The sequence below is a fragment of the Monodelphis domestica genome, chromosome 3 (assembly GCF_027887165.1).
Source record: "Monodelphis domestica isolate mMonDom1 chromosome 3, mMonDom1.pri, whole genome shotgun sequence".
Classification (NCBI taxonomy): Eukaryota; Metazoa; Chordata; class Mammalia; order Didelphimorphia; family Didelphidae; genus Monodelphis; species Monodelphis domestica.
In genome coordinates this window covers 198,919,334-198,939,798 of record NC_077229.1, presented here as the reverse complement: position 1 = coordinate 198,939,798, position 20,465 = coordinate 198,919,334, and the positions used below count along the sequence as shown (strand labels likewise).

The 20,465-nt window shown below is 37.2% G+C and overlaps 2 protein-coding genes across 17 annotated transcripts in view; one reads left to right on the top strand and one right to left on the bottom strand.

Moving 5' to 3' along the window:
- The window catches only part of RIOK1 (RIO kinase 1), an 89,246-nt gene extending 85,073 nt beyond the window's left edge, over window positions 1-4,173 (bottom strand). The window contains exon 1 of the mRNA XM_056823402.1: window positions 4,155-4,173. The gene's annotated coding sequence lies outside the window, so the exon portion shown is untranslated. The remainder of the gene's footprint in view (window positions 1-4,154) is intronic.
- Window positions 1-20,465, top strand: part of CAGE1 (cancer antigen 1) — a 105,222-nt gene that overhangs the window by 48,898 nt on the left and 35,859 nt on the right. For 10 of the 16 annotated variants that reach the window (XM_007487990.3, XM_016431780.2, XM_007487994.3 and 7 more), the window contains 2 exons: window positions 152-259; window positions 14,072-14,176. The exons of 2 other annotated variants lie outside the window; for them this stretch is intronic. In XM_007487990.3, the coding sequence (XP_007488052.2) occupies window positions 152-259; window positions 14,072-14,176 (213 nt within the window). The remainder of the gene's footprint in view (window positions 1-151; window positions 260-14,071; window positions 14,177-20,465) is intronic. 4 more of the 16 variants (XM_007487992.3, XM_007487993.3, XM_056823398.1 and 1 more) reach the window with 1 other exon arrangement.

The window sequence follows — 20,465 nt, the reverse complement described above, 5'->3', positions numbered from 1 at the left end:
TTTCTAGAGAAACCAAAAAGGAAGTTTTTCAAATGTGATTCCATACCAACACGGTATCTTACACACAATAGATACTTAATAAATGTATGTTTAAATAGAATTTACTGAAATAAAGAAATATCATGGCTGAATATTAATATATTTATTTTAGGACAAAGTTAATGATTTAGAAGAACTTGAGAATTATTCAGAGATGCCTGGCTTATTAGGAAACAAACTAGATCGATACCATAATCTAAATGAAGAGCTTAATTCCCTGGTAAGAAAAACTACATGTTACTATCCTTTAAAGATTATAGAGTCACAATTTTTAAAAGAATAATTATTAGCTCTCCAGCATTTTTTTCTGTTTCTCCAAAATTCCACTAATTCTATTCATGTTTATCAGTACCGTAATGGTGACAGGTTTAATAGTAACAAATCTCAGCCTAAAGAAGAAAAGTACTGAAGTTTATGTGTTTAGTTTTTGTTATTATTTATCTTCAATGAATTCAAGGCTAATGTAGACACAGAGGAATTAATGAAAAATGTTTGAAAACATGGTTTAGACCCAAAGCGGTGGAATACTCCTATACTTCTAGTACTAGAAGAGGCTGAGGTTGATAGATTGCTTGAGCTCAGGAGTTTTGGGCTGCAGAAAGGCTAAAGCCTATAGAGTATATATCCAGGAGTGGGGAAGAATGAGGCACCATGCTACCTAGGATTTTCTTAAAACTCAGGTCCAAGCATGTCACTCTCTACTTAATAAACTCTAGAGGCTCCCTATTGCTTCAGGATCAAAAGGAAAATGCTCTACCACCTTTCTGTCTTTGTTTTGACTTTTTTTTAAACCCTAACTTTCTGTTTTAGTAACAATCCTACAACAGAAGGGCAAGGACTAGGCAAACTGGGTTAAGGGACAGCTAAGAAGTATCTGAGGTCAGATTTAAACCCATGTCCTCCCAATTTCAGGCCTGGATCTCTCTCCACTGAACCACTTAGTTGCCTTTCTAGTCTACTTACACCTTATTCCCAACACATACTCTTTAATCCAGTGACACTGACCTCCTGGATGTTTCACAAATAAGACACTCCATTTCTTGGCTCCAGCCATTCTCTCTGGCTATTCCCCATAATTAGAATGCTCTTTTTGTATGTTCCTGCTGACTTCCTGGCTTCCTTGAAGTCCAAGCTAAAAAGTTGTTATTTACTGAAGACCCTTCCAGTCCCTCTTAATTTTAGTGCCTTTTCTCTATTAATTATTGCAATTTGTCCTGTTTATAACTTGTTTTATATATGTTTCCATGTTATTTCCTCCATATAATCTCTTGCCCCTTTTTGTGTCCCCAGAGCTTAGTATATTAACTGGCACACAGAAGATGCTTAATAAATATTTATTGATGGACAAATTCACTGATAATCTATATTTCTGGACTACATCCTTAATTTTGGTTTTTAAGAGGGGGAAAATGGGGACAACAGATGGTGCCAGAGAGCTGGAGAGGGGAGAGAGAAACAAGGAGGATTATTCATAGAGATTAAGACTCAGTTCCGTGTTAAGGACCACCACAGAACCATGTAGCCCAGGAAATGTCTGCAGGCAGAGGTAGTGGTAAAGTAGCATGGAATTTGTGGACCCCACCAAGAACTGCAAAAATATTAGCCATCATCAGTGGAACAGCAATGGGAGAGTAATAGAGGAGGTAGATAAGTTTCTCCACCAAACAGAATATGAGACTAAGGAAACGCAAGAAACAGAGTCATAATATAAAGGAGCAAATCTAGAATTTTCCCTTTATAATAATTCAAACTGTGGCATTTCCAGAAAGACAGATGGACTCTTCCAAACCTAAATGCTTTCCCCCAAGGTCGTACTATAATTTGATAGTGCCAGATTAGTTCCTATGGAAAGTGGAGACCTATTGGAGAAAGTATGGGAGTTGCTTTGATTGTTGTGCCCCATGTAAGTTCTTTACATTTTTTGTTGGGTGGCCAGTCCTATATTTAATAATATTTTAGCCTAAATGCCAGCATTACAACTCAGAGACCCTTTCACTTTTTCATATAAACCTAGAAATGAACCAAAGTCTAATATCTCCAGGATATTAGATATCTCCAGGAGCAAACCCTGGGTAGAAGCATGAGCAACATAAAGAATATGATTTTTGAGAAGTTCCAAGATTGAACTTAGCTATAGTCCCAGAGCCTTGGGTTCTGATAATAAGTTATAGATATAAAGCTCACAATTTATTATGAGCATAGATAAGTCAACTCTATCAGAATATTATTAAGTAGAAAGCACCAGACTTCCATCTAGTCCCTAGCATACTACTAAACTACATTTTGAAAAATATATTTTATGTTCATCATTAAAAGGGGGGAAAATACTCTATACCACCAGGTTTAGTTGATCTCTCCTGATGAAATCAGACAGCTTTATTCAAATATTGATTACAAATATTTCAATCAAATATTGATTATCAAAATGAACCATAGAATTTTAGTACTGGATTAAGGCATCCCAAGACAGGGCTTTTACTAGTAAAGAGCCATCAAGGCTTCCTTGGTACAATCTTGAGTGGGTAGGAGGAGAAGGCAGAAATGAATATTCCTCAAGGGAGTGTACTTCATCTTCAAGGCAGCATCTGTCACCAATGCTGCGTGGTCATTGGCCAGCTAGAGACCACCATAGTACATCTATTCCTCCTTAGCTACCTGGGTGCCAGGACCTGTCTCTGGGGTACAGGCACCCCACCCTTCTCATACAGTCAAACCTACAGCAGGTTTATCATCATCACTGTACAGTTTATAGATGAAGAAACTGAGGTCAACACCAGAAAAATGACTTGTTTCAAAGTCATGTAAGCAGCTAATGGCAAAACCAGAAAAAGAGGACAGGTCTCCTTTCTTTTAGCCCTATACCTTTTCAATAGAAAAACAGTTGTGATTATTAGGTACCAAAAACTGCCTCAGACGGACCACATTTCTCCTGACCCAAATTCTAGGATAAGGATTAGATCTATGATTTTGTTGGCATAGGAAACTAACTCCCAGGTGAGAAAATTTCCTCTACCAGGGCAGATTAAGACCTTCTCTGCAATTTATAGCCTTAGTTGCTAAGAACTTTGCTAAGTTAAGTGATTTACCCAGGGTCATAGGCAGTGTCAGAGACCAGAGCTGATCCTGCTTGGGAGATCAACTCTCTGGCCAGGCCATCCCTCTGACTACAATTAGTACATATAAAGTAATTTGAAATTTTAAAAACTTTAAATTATTAAGTTTATCGAATGTTAAATGTAAAACACTCAAGAATTATATTTCAAAGTTGATCTGAAGATTCCACATATCTTTTTCACACAAAAAATAATATTCAAATCATTTAAGGTGAAGAACATTTGCTTCTTCAATAAACTAGATTATTAAGCACATGGAAAATTGTGTTTTGTATTTGTTTTTCCACTGATATTCAAGGTTTGAGCTGCTTTGTCTAATGTCAATACATTTTTGCTTTCCCAGGTCACCTGCTTCTTTTTTTTTCCCTTAGAAAAACACACTTTCTTAATGTTCAATTTGTTGGGGGGGGTGGGGTGGGGGAGAGGTTGTTACTAGATCTTATATAATTGAACACTGTTACTTTAGTAATGTAATCAAGGAAGAATGGCAAAAAGCAGATTAAAACCTGAAAGGTAATGAAAATGGACCCAAGGGAAGCACATGGAACAGTCATGAGCCAGCAGGGGAAGAGAACTCCATAGAATTCCACAGAAGATTCAAAAGGAGAAAACTGTTGACCAGGAGGAGGTCTGGTGATTCTTCTCACTTCTCTTCTGACTCTCTCACCATAAACTCTGACCAGAGTTAGGGAGCAGAGTTTGGGTTCCATATACCTTTTCCTATCTGACTTGTGCTGAAGACGTGTTACTGCTTTTTTTTGAAGATCATCTTATACCATCATTTCATTCTGAAGAAAGACATTTTGATCTCCCATCAAATATAGCTATAGAAAATAGAGGGGTAGGGTCTACCCAATACCTCTGTCCTACCTTTTCCCCTCTTTATCTCTTTGCCATAGAAATAAATTAGCCAATTAGTATATCAAGACTCTCTCTGAAGTTTTGTAATAGGAGGCAAGATTTAAGTCATCTAGAAGCAGAGTTGGGAGGGGTTTGACTCACTCTGGGTCAGGTCCAGACTCCATTAGGCTCTGTGGAGAAAGAGGAAGTGTCACACTTTAACCAGCCCCTCCAACAGCTGGTTTCCTGTTACTAGTATTGGGAAGGACCCCTTTCTCAATCCTACCATTACAGTAATTAATGAAAGTTGTTTCTTCAACTTGACTTTTTCCCCTGAACTTTCACTACTACTGTAAATACTATTGGCATGTGCCAAGTAAATCTGATTTTTTTAAATGAAGCCGGAAGTTACTCTAATTCAAGTAAAAGCATGTCTGCTGTTGTATAAATAGATGCTACTTCATTTTGCTTTTATCCAAATGTATATGTTGCTTTCAGTGATTTAATTTTTTAAATTTTATTATTTTTAACATTCTTTGCTTTTTAAAAGTTTGAGTTCCATGACTTAGTTCTCAGCATTATCTGATGCAAGACAATTCCTAAGGAGTTATGATGAAAAATACTATTCCCCTCCAAGGAAAGAAATAATGGAATCTGAAGGCAGATTGAAACATACTATTTTTTACTTTATTTTTTGAGGAGGACTTTTTTGTCTGTTTTCTTTCACAACATGACTAATATGGAAATATGTTTTGCATGTCTGTGCATGCTTAACTTATGTCAATTTGCTTGCCATCGTAGGGAAGGAGGAAAAAAATTTAGAACTCAAAATTTTTAAGAATTAACATTAGAAATTGTTTTTACATGTAATTGGAAAAAATAAAATATTAAAAATACAGATTAAAAATTTTGAGTTCCAAATTCTCTCCCATACCCACTGAGAAGGCAAGAAATATCATACAAAACATTTTCATATTAGCCATATTTCCAAAAAAAGCAAGAAAAAAAAGAAAGTAAGAATATTCTTTAGTTCACATTCAGAATTCATCAGTTCTCTCTTTGGAGACAGATTTTTTCAACGTGAGTTCTTAGGAATTATCTTGGATGATTATATTGATCAGCATAGCCAAGTCTTTCACAGTTGATCATCATTATAATATTGATATTACTGTAATCTCCTGGTTTTTGGCATTTCACTTTACCATGTTTTTTTCTGTTTTTCTGAAATCACCCCTCTTGTCATTGTTTCTAGTACAGAATAATAATCCATCACAATCATGTGCCACAACTTGATCAGCCATTTCCCAGTTAATGAACATTCCCTCAATTTTCAAATCTTTGCCATCACAAAAAAAAACTGCAATAAACATTTATATATATATATAGATATATTTTTTAAATCCATTTTGGATATAAACCTAGTAAAGGTATGGCTGGGTTCAAGGTTATTTATGAAGAATTGTATAGCCCTTTGGGCATACTTCCAAATGATTCTCCAGAATGGTTAGGACAGTTCCCTACTCCATCAACAATTTCATTAGTGTACCTATTTTTCTCTCATAACCTGTAGTGCTTGTCATTGCTGATAAATGTGAGGTTATTTTAATTTACATTTTACATTTCTCTTAAGATTAGAGAATTTTTATCTACTTATAGATAACTTTGATTTCTTCTGAAAACTACTTGTTTATATATATATATTTAACCATTTATCAATAGGGGAATGGCTCTGGTTTTTATAAATTTGACTTCTATAATCAGTATATATTTAAGAAATGAGGACTTTAATCAAAGAAACTTGCCATAAAAAGTTTTTATATTACTTCATTTTCTATGGTACCTCTTATCAAAATGTAGTCTCCCTGATTATCTCTTTTAATTATGTTTGGTTTTGCTTTTGTTTCATCTAAGATCATGATTGCTACCCCTGCCTTTTTTATGTCAGTTGAAGCACAATAAATTATGCTCTAAGTTTAGGGGAGAAGCTGGTTCTAGGATATCTAGTAGAACACAGAATTAGAGTCGGCCTGAGTGTCCAATATGACTGGAGTTTATGAAGAGACTAGATTGTGGAGAACATCTGGGATTTGGAAGTCATCTGCATAAAAATGATAATATTTTAACTTCATGTGTGTTTCTGTTTCAAGTGTGTCTCTTATAAACAACACCTTTGGATTCTGTTTTCTGATTCTGTTTTATGGATGAGCATCCCATTTACATTCACAGTTATGAGTACTATTTCCTTCCATCCCATTATCTTCTATTTTTCTCTCTTTTTGTCCTTTATTTCTCAACTCAGTGATTTCATTTTAACAGGTTCTATTTCCACAACAAAATCATTAATATTTTGTAGAGAAGATATCTAAAATTAATTCCTTTAAAAAAAAGATTTGGAAGAGGCAGCTAGGTGGATCAGAGAGTCAAGCAACCTCAATGGGAGGTTCAAATCTGGCCTCTGATATTTCCTAGCTGTGTGATCCTGGGCAAATCACTTAATTTCCAATGACAATTCCTTATCACTCTTCTGCCTTGGAATCAATATACAATACTGATTTTATGACAGAAGGTAAGGGTTAAAAAAAAGGATTAGAATTATGCTCTTTGTTCTATTACAGAAAACTAACTTTTAAGAGTCATTCTTAATCTTTGGAATTAAAGGCAATAATTTTTTTTCCCTAAAGTAAATTTTACCTTTTATGTAAATTATGAAATTTTTTACTAGGCTTTTTCATCCCAGATTAGCTAATAGAACAATTCCACTCTGGTGACAGAAAGGAGTTAGTATGTTGTCCTTGAAATGCACAAGTCTTCTACAGAATGTCAGGGCAATCTGATATGAGAGATGGGAAATGAGAACTGACCAGGTGTTATGTATGTATATGTGTAAGGTATGCAGCCATAGACATTAATGAAATAACATAATGCTTGTTCATCAATAATAGTCTACAAATATTTCTGTAGTACCTCTGAGCCCAGCTTTAAGAAATATCAAAGAAATTAAAAGTTGTTCCTCTGCTTTCATTCTCTCAGACATTCTGATTCTTTGGATCATCTTTCCTTCCTAGGATTTAGTATAGCCCTTTGTACCTCTTAAAAGGATTTCTGCATTTATATGTGAAATAATACACATATAATGTTCCTGCATATACCAAATATTTGTACATGAGGCTTATGTTCCCTACCAACCTTTAGCACAGTGCTTTGTTTATAGATGAATAATGAATAGAATTGTTAGTAATATTTATTAAGCCCTTTGCTTTTTAGGTAAATGTTTTATTAAAAACAACACTGAACATCAATACAAGTAAACTCAGTAACTCTGGCAGCTTTTATCATCCCAGTTTCAACATATAATATATTATAAGAGTTTATCATACATCCTCATCAGGATTCTTTGTCCATCCATACTTCTTCTCATTCCTCTTACATGGACAGCTGTGTGCTCAATTTGTTTTTTCCTTAATCAAGCCTTCTTATTCATCTTTGTTCCTAATGCTTACCTGGCAATCAATAGAGGCTTCATCCCATCAATGTAGGGAAATAAGGATTATCAACTTTTAGCTTTCTCTATATATCCCTTTAAAATAGCCCCTACAAATAGACACATAGGGTAAAAATAGTTACACATGAGGATTTGGAGGAAGATAACTAAGTAAACTGTTAAAAATGAGTGATGCCCTAAGACTCCCTTAATATTAGTTTTTTCCCCTCCTTTGGGGCAATCTGATTATCAACAAAGACAATAAATCAAAATAAGGAAAATTGGACTAGTTAGAGAGAAAGAGAGGAATGATATATAGAGGGTTTTGATGTGTAGAATAGGAGAGAATGATCTCACAGTAGATGGCCTGCATTTTCTCCTTCTAGGAGAAGGCAGTCATATAATCTGAAAAGGACTTGAAGATGACACAAGTGACTTGAGAAGAACAACTACAGAGAAATGAGCCAATCATGAAAAAATAAAATTATTTCACTTTGGCAATTGTTACAAGGGAATCACTTTAAAAGACTGATATATATTAATTTAAGGTCGCCAAGGAATCAACTATGTAATTCCTAAATGAAAAACTCAAGTCAGCCGTCAGCCTTTTTTGGAGTTTAATTACAATAGGAGCAAGAAAGGAATTAGAGATATATATAGAGAGAGAAAGGGGAGAGAAGGGAATAGGGCTTAAATACCCCTTCTGTTTAGGCTGGGCCAAAAGGCCCAAGCCCTTAGATAGCTGGGGCAAAGAAAAGAGATCAGTCCCTATTACTCACGTGTCCAAAATGGAGAAACAGTCTCAGAGGCCCCCACCTTCAGCTTCCTTCAGAGCAAGCTTCCTCAGAGCCCAGGAACCACACCGCTCCAAAACTCCACAAACCCCCAGTCTCCAGACCCTCCTATCTTTAAGGAAACCATCCAAGTTGCCTCCCCTCAGTCCTCACATCTACCAATCACTCTTCATCAATTTCCCTGTCAATGGAGGCTCTCGCTTAACCCAGGACCGCCCAGAGGTTTCTGGCTTTTGCACATGTCTGTTGAAGGTCATATTTTTCAAATGATTAAATCTTTACTCTTTTGTTACAGCCCTTTCTAAATCCTGTTAACTTGAGTATGGTAGAGATTGGAATAATTAAATTTTGATCTAGGCTGCAGCCCTTACTCAATCCTATTAGGACTGAATAGGGTGGAGATTTATTCCAAGTATCTCCATTGTATCAATTCTAAAATCAATCAAGACTCAAAGAAATTCCTGTTCTATGCTTAAGCATAGGTCAAAGTCCTTTCCATTGTTCAGCAAAAGGTTTTCTGTCCTAAAGTAATCTTAAGAAGGGAAGAGAAGGAACCTCCCATGCCAATGGAGTTCCCATTCCAATAGACTATCAGTAAGAAATTTTCCAAGTATGAAATATCCCAATGGTGAAATTTCCAACATTTATAAGTCTAAGGAAATTTGAGGTTTACACAATGAAGGTCTAAATGACTTTACATAAAATAAAATTGTAGTGTACCAAATCAGTAAGTCTTTGTGACTTCTTCCACAACTTTTTAGTAGTTTGAGTAAAAAGTGCAGATGACCCCTCCTCATGAATATTGTACTAGAAACAGAGGAATAACAAGGCTCTGTGTTGCCTGGACCTAGAGAATTAAGTATATATGTAATCATTTGAGAAGGAAGAACAGAGTGTTGACAGTTAGGGTAGGGGGATTGAGGATAAGCTTCCTATAGGAAGTTAGCACATGAGCTGAACCCTGAAGGGAAGTAGGGAAAACACAAGCTAAATTCCAGGAATGAAGGGCAACTTGTACAAAGAGCATGAAAGGCACAAATAGAATGTTAAGGCAATGTAATATAGTATAGACAAAGGAATAATATTCAGTAAACTTGGAATGCTAAGCTGGAGCCAAATTGTAATGGGCTTTAAATGCCAGGCTAAAGAGTTTCCTAGAAGCAATAGAGAATTACTGAAGGTTCCTAAAAAGAGGTGAGGGAAAGTGTTGACACAGAAGGATGGAAAAAAGGAGGGAAGAAGGAAGGAAGGGATGAAGAAAGGAATAAACATTTAACTGCTGTGTGCCAAGGCAGTGTGCCAAGTGCTTTACAGCTATCTCATTTTGGCCTCATAACAATTCTGGGGGGATAGGTGCTATTATACCTATTTACAGTTGAAGAAACAAACAGGTGAAATTATTTGCCTAGGATCACATAGCTAGTAAATGTCTAAGATCAAGGATCAATTATAATTTAGGATGATAATTTTGACATTTGTGTAGAAGATAGATAGGAGGAGCAGAAGGAGAAGGGAATAAGCATTATTTCAGGAAGTTCAAATTCAGCCTCAGATATTAGATGTGTGTGTGTCTCTGTACACTTAACTGTGTTTACCTTAATAGCCTTAACTATAAGATGGAAATGAGAACAGTGTCCACGTTTCAGAGTTGTAGGAAGATAATAGCTGTAAAGCACTTAGCAAAGTACCTGGAACAAAGCAGGCACCTAGCTGCTTTGGAAGAGGGAATAGGAGAGGAAGTCCAATTAAGAGGCTATTTAAGTTAATATAGATAAAGGGTAGTAGAGCTTCTACTAGGATATGAGTATGAGTGAAGAGAAGGAGTTGGTTATGAAAGCTGTTGTGAAGGTAAAATTGACAAGTCTTGACAAATGACTAGATATGGTAGTGGTGAGAGGAAAGATTAAGAATGGTTCAAAGGTAATAAACCTGAGGGGCAGCTAGGTGTCTCAATGGATTGAGAGTCAGGCCTAGAGTCAGGAGGTCCTAAGACCAGTTCACATCTAGCCTCAGACACTTCCTAGCTGTGTGACCCTGGGAAATTCATTTAACCCCCATTGCCTAGCCCTTACCACTCTTCTGCCTTGGAACCAATACACAGTATTGATTCCAAGATGGAAGGTAAGGGTTTAAAAAAAAAAGTAGTAAACCTGGACATATAAGGATGATGGTGTCTTCAACAGACATAAAGAAGTCTGAAAGTGCAGTAAGTTTAAGGGATTTGGCTATAACATTCCTAGGTGTTATCAGTTGGGGATTAAGTACATTGGGTGATCTGTGGATTCTATCAATCTCTACTTTTCCCTCTTGTTCTAGGATATCGGGGCAGTTTTCTTTAATAATTTCCTGTAATATAATGTCCAGGCCTTTTCTTTTGTCATGGTCTTCTGGTAGGCCAATGATTCTTAAATTGTCTCTCCTTGAACAATTTTCTAAATCCTCTGTTTTGTGAATGAGATACTTCATATTTTCCTCAATTTTTTCATTCTTTTGGTTTTGTTTTATAGTGTCCTGCTGCCTTATGAGGTCACTTGATTCTAGTTGTTGTATTCTGGCTCTTAAAGACTGGATTTCATCCTTAGTTTTTTGGTCATCCTTTTCCTTTTGGTGTGATTTTCTTTGGAGGTTATCTTTCATCTTCTTCACGTCATCTTTCATCTGCTTTGCCTCATCTTTCATCTCCTTTGCCTCATTTTCCAGCTGGTTGATTTTGGCTTTCAAGACACTATTTTCTTATTTTAGTTCAAGTGCCTCTGTTTCCAGATGACTTATCTTAGTTTTTAAGTTCTTTTCCCAATTGTCTTCAGCCTCTCTTAATTGTATTTTGAATTGCATTTTGAGTTCTTCCAAAGCCTGTATCCAATTCGCTGGGATTTCTGATTTTTCCTTTGCTGGTCCCTCCCCTTCTGTTTCATTCACTCTTTGCTCATTACCTGTGCAGAAGCTGTCTATTGTAATTTCTTTCTTCTTTTTCTGTTGTTTGCTTGAGTTTACCCCTTCTTTGCTCCCCGTATTTGTCTGTGCTCTTGCTCCTCTCATTTTTTTTTTGGTTTTGGGGCTGTCAGTCTCTCCTCTTGGAGCTTTGTCAGATCTCTTGGTACAGTCTCTAGGGGAAGAATGTTAGTTTCCCTGTCCTCTGAAGGCTTTTGATTGGATTAAGTTCAACTGGGTTGGGCTGTATGTGCTCTGAGGCCGAAGACTCCTGGAAGGCTGGACCACCCAGGCTCTCTCCAGTTCTCTCCAGCTGCTTCTCTTCAAGGTTCCCCAGTGCCTTTGCCCACCTCCCTGAGCTCTGAGGAATCCTGATGGGATTATGTTCAACTGGATTGGTCTGGATGTGCCCCGAGGCAAGGGTAAGACTGGAGCCAGCTGGAGGGACCCAGCCACAGCCCGGTCTCTCCCTGGCTTCCTCCCCAATGTCCATGCTGGACACTCTGAGCCCGGCGCCCCGCTGTTCACAAGGTAGACCCTCCGAACCAGCGCCTTTACCTGCTCAGAGGTTCCCACTGCCAGGGGCTCAGCCCTCTGGGTTGGGGGTGAGGGATCCTGGGACCTTCCCTCTGCCTTCCCCTTAGACCTGAGTATTCTTGGATTCCAGCTTTTGGGGGGCGTACCTTTTGATTTGAGTCCAGAAGGAGGGTTCCCTGCTTCTGTCCTGTTGTTCAGTTTGAATTTCGGTGCCCTAGGAACATTCAGTTTGTAATCGGTAAGGAAGGGGTTTCTGAGGTCTGAACTTTTGCTGCTTGCTAAGCTGCCATCTTGACTCCGCCCCAAGTTTAGGGGAGAAGATAGTTCTAGGTGATCCCATAGAACCTAGGATTGGAGTCACTGATTTAGTGTCCAATAGGACTAGAGTTCAAGATGAGACTAGATTGTGGGAGTACAACTGGGATTGGGAAGTCATCTGCATAAAAATTATATCATTGAACTCAGAGGACTCAGAAAAGGATGGCAGTTGTTTCCCAGTGAAGAAACCAATTGAGACTGTTCCTAGGCTACACAAACAGAAAAAAGAAAAAAAAAACTGATATGAAGGCAAGGAGTCAAGGGACCCTAACCCTAGAGCATCTTGTTTGCCCATATAGTTGCGACCAGGAAAGAAAACTCAAGTTTTATGGCACTCTTATCCATCCTATAAATTAAGCACAAGCATCTAGCTTCAGGTTTACAAGAAGTAGAGAGTTCTGAACAGACACAGATCCCTATTGTTCTTGAGTGCCAAGATTGCCATGGGTGGCAGTAATTAGGGTTGAAGAATTGGGGTTACATATGGATGTCAGTACAGAAAGGTTATCTTGTCTTTGGGAGGGGATTGGTCTAGAGATTCAATAAAATATATGGTCTTTGTCCATGTTACCTGTGAGTAATGCTTCCACTTTTACTACCTTCATGTAATAGGAATAAATGCTTCCTAAATTAATGGATTTCTGAGAGATGAATCAGTTTTGCACACAGCAATGCATGTAATAAATGGGAGTTGTTACTATAGGGAAGGACATATGGATAGATGAGTGATCTGATTGATGGGAACACTAGCATCGACATTCCCCAGACACAAAATCAATAACTGCCTCTTGCAGCAAGCTAAGAGGGAAATGGCTCCAACTGCCTCATATCCTGAAAGGGAAGAACACCACAGGTTGGATATTAATTATTTGGGCCACCTTATACAAAACCTAATTTATCATCTTTTCCCTGAAACCTGTACTCTTTCCCTTTATGTCTCTATCCTGATGATGTTATCACAATCTTGACAATGGCTCAACCTCTTTTACTCATTCTTTTTCATGACCCACATTATCAAAACAGTTCCTAAATTCTATTGATTCTAGCTCTTCAGTAGCTCTCAAATTCCCTCTTCTGCTACCAACCCCATCATTTTAGGGTGTGATTTTGTTCTTTTTTTGTGTTTTTGTGTTTTTTTCATCTTCATGGAATTTTGTTTTGTTTTGGGCCAGAATCTTGAACTCCTAGTGTTTAGAAACTCCCTTACAATTGCAGATCAGCTGTAATTCAAAGTTTAAGAGTGTTGCTTGGGGGCACTGAGAAGCTAAAGGATTTTCTCACCTTTAAGCTGATGTATATCTGTCAGAATCAGGAATAGAATCCAGGACTTTTTGACCACTTTTCTATCTGCTACCTGATGCTTTCACTGAATATAGAATAATAGACTTAAAAATGTATCTGCCAAGTTAATTCATGGAAAAAATGGCAAGGAAAAAAAATGGAGATTGAGTAGTTGCTACATGTGAAGAGGAAAGAGTTTCTGCTTATTTATTCCTTAGTACAAATAACTTTAAGTACTATCATCCAGGACTTCTTTGGCTATCATAGAATTTCCAAGAAAGAGGATCTCTTGTGGAAAATGTATTTTTGCACATGTGGATTTGTACTTAGTGGATGCTTAAGAGCTATGTTAAGTTGAATTGTTGGCTCTATGAAGACTTATTCACTAAATGATTCCACATACATTTTAGAGAAGGTTGATTTTTCAGATATTCTCCATATTGTTTTAATATTTCAAGGATGAGCCTCAGTGAATTTCTGTCTTAGCCTCATCTGAACCATAAAAATGGGTGGAATAAAACAATACTCCGTTAGTTTATTCAGTCAGTTTCTTTATCTCCTAGATGATATGCTACAAGCATCTTAACCATTTACTTTTTAAAAAGCTTCTATTAGTTTTTCAGTAATTGGGTGGTAGATCTGAGTTTGTGAGACAGAACAATATGCATTTTGCAATTCTTATTTATTTTCAACAATTACAAATAGTTCTCAATTTAGAATTTCTACTGTTTTTTTAGATTGGCAAATTGACAAACCTTCTTGAGTACAAAGAAGACCAGTGCAACAAACTCATGGAAGAAAATGATGAGTATCAAAAACATTTAGGAAGCCTAATAAATAAGGTAGTCTTTTGTTTAATTTAGAATATTTTTCCATAGGTACATGATTCATGACTTTTCCCAACCCTCTTCCCAACCCCCTCCAGAAGCTGACAAGCAGTTCCACAGGTTTACTTGTATCATTGTTCAGAACCTATTTCCATGTTATTCATATCTTCAGTAGAGTGAGCTTTTAGCATAAAAACCCTCAACATATCCCCTTTGAACCATGTGATCCATCATATGTTTTTCTTCTGCATTTCTGCTCCCATGGTTGTTTCTCTGGATATGGATAGCATTCTTTCTCATAAATTCCTCTGGATTGTCCTTGATTATTGCATTGCTGCTAATAGAAAAGTCTATTACATTTGATTGTGCCACAATGTATCAGTCTCTATGTGCAATGTTCTCCTAGTTCTGCTCCTTTTGCTCTGTATCAATTCCTGGAGGTCTTTCCAGTTCACATAGAAATCCTCTAGTTCATCATTCCTTTTTGGACTTCTCTTGTGTCTTGTTTTTGGACTTCAAATTTTTTGTTTTGGTGTGGCTTATTCCTTAAGAATGCTTGGAAATCTATCTTATTGAATGTCTATGTTTTCCCCTGAAAGAATATACTCAGTTTTGTTGGATAGGTGACTCTAGGTTGTAACCCCAAATCTTTTGCCTTCCTTAATATCATATTCCATGCCTTTTATTCCTTTAATGTAGACACCACTAGGTCCTGTGTGATCCTGATTGTAGCTCCATTATATTTGAATGGTTTCCTTCTGGCTGCTTGTAGTGTTTTTTCCTTACCTTAGTGGCTCTTGAATTTAGCTATTATATTCCTGGAGGTTGTCATTTGAGATTTCTTTCTGGAGATGATCTGTGAATTCTTTCCATTTCAATTTTATTTTCTTGTTTGAGGATCTCTGGGCAGTTATCTTTGATAATTTCTTATAGTATGATGTCCAAGGTTTTTTTCTTGATTATGGCTTTCCAGTAGTACTGAAAGGTAGTCTCAGATTGCCTCTCCTGGATCAACTGTTTTCTAAGTCAGTTGTTTTATCAATAAGATATTTCGTGTTTTCCTCAGTTTTTTCATTCCTTTCATTCTGCTTTATTATTTCTTGATTTCTCATGAAATTGTTAGTTTCTAGATGGTCAATTCTGATTTTTAAGACCTAATTTTTTCTCTGTAAGTTTTTGGTTCTTCTTTTTCAATTGGCCCATTTCTTCTGCATTACTTTTATTTTTCTTTCCCACTTTTCTTCTGCCTCTCTTAACTGGTTTTTGAAGTCTTTTTTGAGTTCTTCCAGAATCTGTGTCCAATCCATATTTTTCTTTTGGACTTTGCATGCGTTTCCTTTGCTTTCACTGGCCCCTTCTGTGTCTGTACCTTGCTCTTTGTCTCCATAAAAATTCTTTAGAGTTCTGTGCTTTTTTTGTTGTTTGCTCATTTTACCTATTTAATTATAGGTAGGCTTGGGGGGATGATGTGATGGTTTGAGGGCTGTGAGTCCTTAGAGTCCCCTCCCCCTGCTGATTCAATTGACTCTTGAGATGCTGATAGCTTAAAGACTTGCCTCAGACTTAGGTGTAAGCTTTTGATCTCACTCTGATATTGATCAGATTAAGGGATGTGTACTTGATCCAATCAGGCATACCCTTGATTGTCCTGTCTTAAAGCTCCTCCCTGAACTTTAGGCAAAAAGATCAGTACTTAGTATTTAGTACTATCAACCAACCCAAAGTGTAAACTAACACCTTATCTTAGGCCCAGACTAGAGTTCCCTAGTCTGGGGCTCCAGACTTCTCCACAGATTTGAAATTTCAAGGGGTATGGGTTGGCTTGTACCACTATTTGCCCAGGCAGGAGTTGAATGTTGGCTTGGGCATAGGTTCCCAAAACTTGGTTAGCAGATATGGGGTGTGGGAGTATGGCTTGCTCTTGGCTTGCTCTTCCCTCCTTGCTACAGCTTCTTACTGGCTCTGCTCTCCTCTCACCCCAGTTTCCCAGATATTCATTGCCTACCTTTAGGGTTTTTATTTTCTTGAAAGTTGTTTCACTCTGTTTCCTTGTTGGTTCTTTCACTCCTGTATTCATTTTGTCATGATATTTTAATCTTGGTCAGAGAGGATTCTGGTAGTCTTTTTTTTTTTAACAAAATTTTTTTGTTTCCTATGAATTATGCCATACATTATATGACTTCTTTAATATTATAAAATGAAACACATCCCAAGGAAGTAACTTGGCAGCAAGATTTTTAAAAGCCTGTTATTTCATAAACAGAAAAGGTTTCCCAACTGACCGTGGAGTCATTCATGATCTCACTTCAGACAATTAAAAATAATAATAATAGCTAACATGTATATAGCATTTACTCTTTGATGCCAGGCATGTGCTAAACAATTTACAATTATCATCATATTTTATCTCTTTTAATAACTGAGGGCTTTCCATAAACCCAGGCACAGAGGTCAAGAAGAAGATTTAGTATTGGCTCATAGATCCCAACTAGTTTTTGAAAGCAGAATACAGCAACTGTAACTAAAGAGCCATCCATCTACTCCAATTAGGGAGAAGTTCTGATCACCACATCCAATTGCTTTGGTGCTCTGTTTTGGTCAGCTAGGAACCTTGTGGTCTCTTCTTTTAATAAATATATATGTACATGTGTATATAATTATAAATTTAAAAGTCTACATTATGATCAAGTGAAAGTAGTACTTCCTGATTGGAAATGTATTTTAAATCTGGCCAAATAATCCTACTACTCCAGTTTAAAATAATTTATAAATAAATGACAATTTAACATCCCTTAGATGAACATTTGGAAAACCGTGGCCTCCTATGCCTTATCAAGTCAGGGTTCTCAAAGGACCAACTAATGAAACATATGGGTCTTAAGGTGGATGATATGCTTTTTGTCCAAGGACTAGCTTAGCTAAGTTCCGTGATACACAGGTTTTTGGCCATAGTAACTGGTCTCTGAAACCAGCTAGTCCAGGATGGAGGAATTCTGATGTGTATCAGCAGAGTGAATTCCCATACCAGTGAAATTACAGATGCTCCTTGTATTGATGCATTACTTTTTACTAAATAAACTAATATTCTTTTAATATGTTTGCTACTTCCTTTTAATATGAAGTTAGCATTTTCCAACAATATATTCTTATGGAATACAGATGTTTTAGTTAACATCAGATCTACTAAAAGTACAGGGTATATAGGTTTGGAATTTTATTTTCCATTTTCTTCTTTTGCTGCATACTAATTAATCAAAATGTAAATGACCTTTTATTCTCTTATGATTCTAAAATATATAAAAGCATAAGAGAATTGTGAGGAGTTGAAAGTTAAAGATTTCAGCAATAATAAGCAGAGAGCTGGAAAGCATCAGATTTACTATGTCATTTGTTTGTCAAAGTGTAGGGAATATAAGGGAGACAGAAGCATCAAACCAGAGAGCATAGAGGCAAATACTAGAGCCTGAATTTTTGCAACCAGGAAGGTAGCCTTGAGCAGAGATGGCTAAACCAAGTGGAATAGATAAAGGGTTAGAATTACAAGTTAGAAAAGAAATGTAAAAAGGGATCACTAGCAAAACTATCAAGTCTTATCAAGGCCAAGTGTTTTGTGGGCTGCTCTGGGTGGGACATGCCTATATGGTAGCTATGCCTTTTCTAGCATCTTAAAGGACCAAGCCCTTACTATTTCTCCTTCTTAGGATGAATCTCAGGGTCTCAGGTTTTAATATTGAGGAGGTAGAGATTCTCTCCTGTTTTGATCTTTGGTTATCTGGGTCTTATCATTCCCAGGTGACTAGTTACTAAAAGATATCCCCATCCCTATATCCATCTGGAGTTCTGAGACCAGAATGACACAGCCCAAGAATAGCTTTCCTAGTCATCAGATTTGGTGGAAGCCTATATGCAGAGTGTAAAGCTGTACCCTGGAAGCCTATATGCAGAGTGTAAAGCTGTACCCAGGGGAATAATTAAAGACTGTAGAAGCTGGACTAGATTTAAAGAGGAGGAATTTGGGTTGGAAGGCCATGGGTCTTATCTGCTGGGTTATCAAGAGGTTCCTTGTTATAATTATGATTCTTATCTAAGAGGATTGTATGGGGTTGTGCTAAAAGGCTCCTTTTGAGATTCCTGGAGGATCTGAGATGATTGTTTATGAGCTGCTTTGGCCTTTTAGAAAGTAAGCCAAAGATCTGCCAGTGTAATCTCCAGTTAGGAGGTTGGACCTTCATCTGAAATGGGAAAGTCAGGAAGAACCAATGTTAGAAAGCATAATTTGCAATGAAGAAATATATTTTGTAGAATAGTGGATTGCATTGTTTAACAGCACTCAGTGGCTTGAAGTAAAGTGATCCTGACTTAAGGAAGTACTGCTAAATGCTCTAATCAGTCCATTTTGTCTGACCTTCTGACTAAGAGTAGTAATTAAAGAAATGGACTTTGACCTCTTACACAATGAACTGTAAAACCAGGAAACTAATTGGGATCTGAGGGCTGAAATAAGATATGTAAGCAGACCTGGACAGATCCATGAGAAACAAATGACATAAAATAGGAAATATCTTATTTTTAAGGCTATTGTCCATAGTAACCAAGAGAATATCATGATCTTATGATGAAGAGATAAGTTCATGAAATAAGTAAGAAAAGATCATAATCCATTCATTGGGACTTCTAATAATCCATGGGCTTCCCAAAAAGGTGCCCAGCTTAATCACAGGCTTCAGATATTTTCACATGTTAGCTGGGATTCTGTCAGGTTCAGGGCCACCAGAAGTCTCAAGGAACAGCACATAGTGTTTTGAAGAATCTCATATGACCTTATACTCATTTTCTCCTAAAAGGCCTCAAGGGTCAGAGACACAGATAAAGCTGTTCCCTTCAAGGGGATGGTGACAACCTCATAAGTAGAAAAAATAGTTGTCCACACATCAGGTTCCTTTTGTTGGCAGATCCAAGTAAGGAAAGATATTTAACTGGGGCTGAGTGTTCTCAGAATTCTTGAAACACACAAGGTAGGACATGTTCTGAGAACTCAGGCTTCTCCAACAGAGTGCTGGCCTGCTAATCTCACCACCTGGATATGTAGGTATTACAGGTGAATGTGGGAAGTGTAGGAGATGAAAGGGATGCAAGGCAGATGTTGTTGACATCTCAGTTTAGCTTCCATACTGTATACAAACTTTAGAGTTGGAAGGGATGGGGAAATCAAGATCTGGAAAGGAACAGTGGTGTTCCCAAGAGGCTCCATGGTTGAGCAGAGCTGGGAGCCAAACCTTGATTCCCAATCCAGTATTCTTTTTTGACTCTAGTTCTCCATGTTCTATGTTTTGGTGACCTATTTTTACCACTACAAAGCATTTAGCCCCATCTAGGTAGTGCTTCTAGCTCTCAAACATGGACCAAAGGATAAGCATTCTCCCAGTTCTCCCAGTTTTGTTCTGCTGGAGTTCTGGAGCAGAAGTCACAAAGAAGGAAGAATATGGAAAGTAGGCTGAAATAATTGTAAGAGGATGGCCCATGCTCACATATGAGAGGCATCCAACTATATCAGAAGCTGCCAGAACAGGTTGGATGTAAGTCAGAGTGGGGAGGGAAAGGAATTTGAGCTCCACAAAAAAATCCTCAGCTCCCAAAGACCTTTAGAAATGCCACTATTTCTTTAGTACATCCTTGACATAAAGAGGTTTGTCAAGTTAGAAAAGTATAAAATGAATCAATGGTATTATCCTATAAATTCCAGGAACTGGTGGAGAGCTTTCAGGCTAACTGGGATCTTCTACTCCAACAAAGGTTTGACCTAAAGATCTAGGTCTCCTCTCTGATATTTGACCATGTCTTCCCAGTTAAACTGGACTTTTTTCTACATTTGCAAAGAGATGAGGATGATGATACAGATAACTAAATTGATTTAGATGAACTGAATGGGCTGCTCAAGAGTATTTAAGGATGTCAATTCATCGCATATTCCTGACTAGAAAAAGAAAATAAAGTAGTATCCATGATCTGAACTGAGTCATATTAAAGAATATATAGGTTATGAACTATGGAGTTCATGAAATGCTGGAAGACTGTGGAAGTTCCAGAGGGCATCATAATATATTGAAACTATATTGGGTTTTTAACTGTTTTCCACCTGTACTTGACTTATGTGAGCCAAAGAGCAGGGATTCAAAGATAAGGTTTTGTGAATATGTGGCATTTCATAATTTATGAGTGTTTCACACAACTATGGAAATAACTTGAAAAGCAATAGGATCCATTCTCCCTCCACAAGGATAATGTCAGTGGAGTTTCAAGAAGC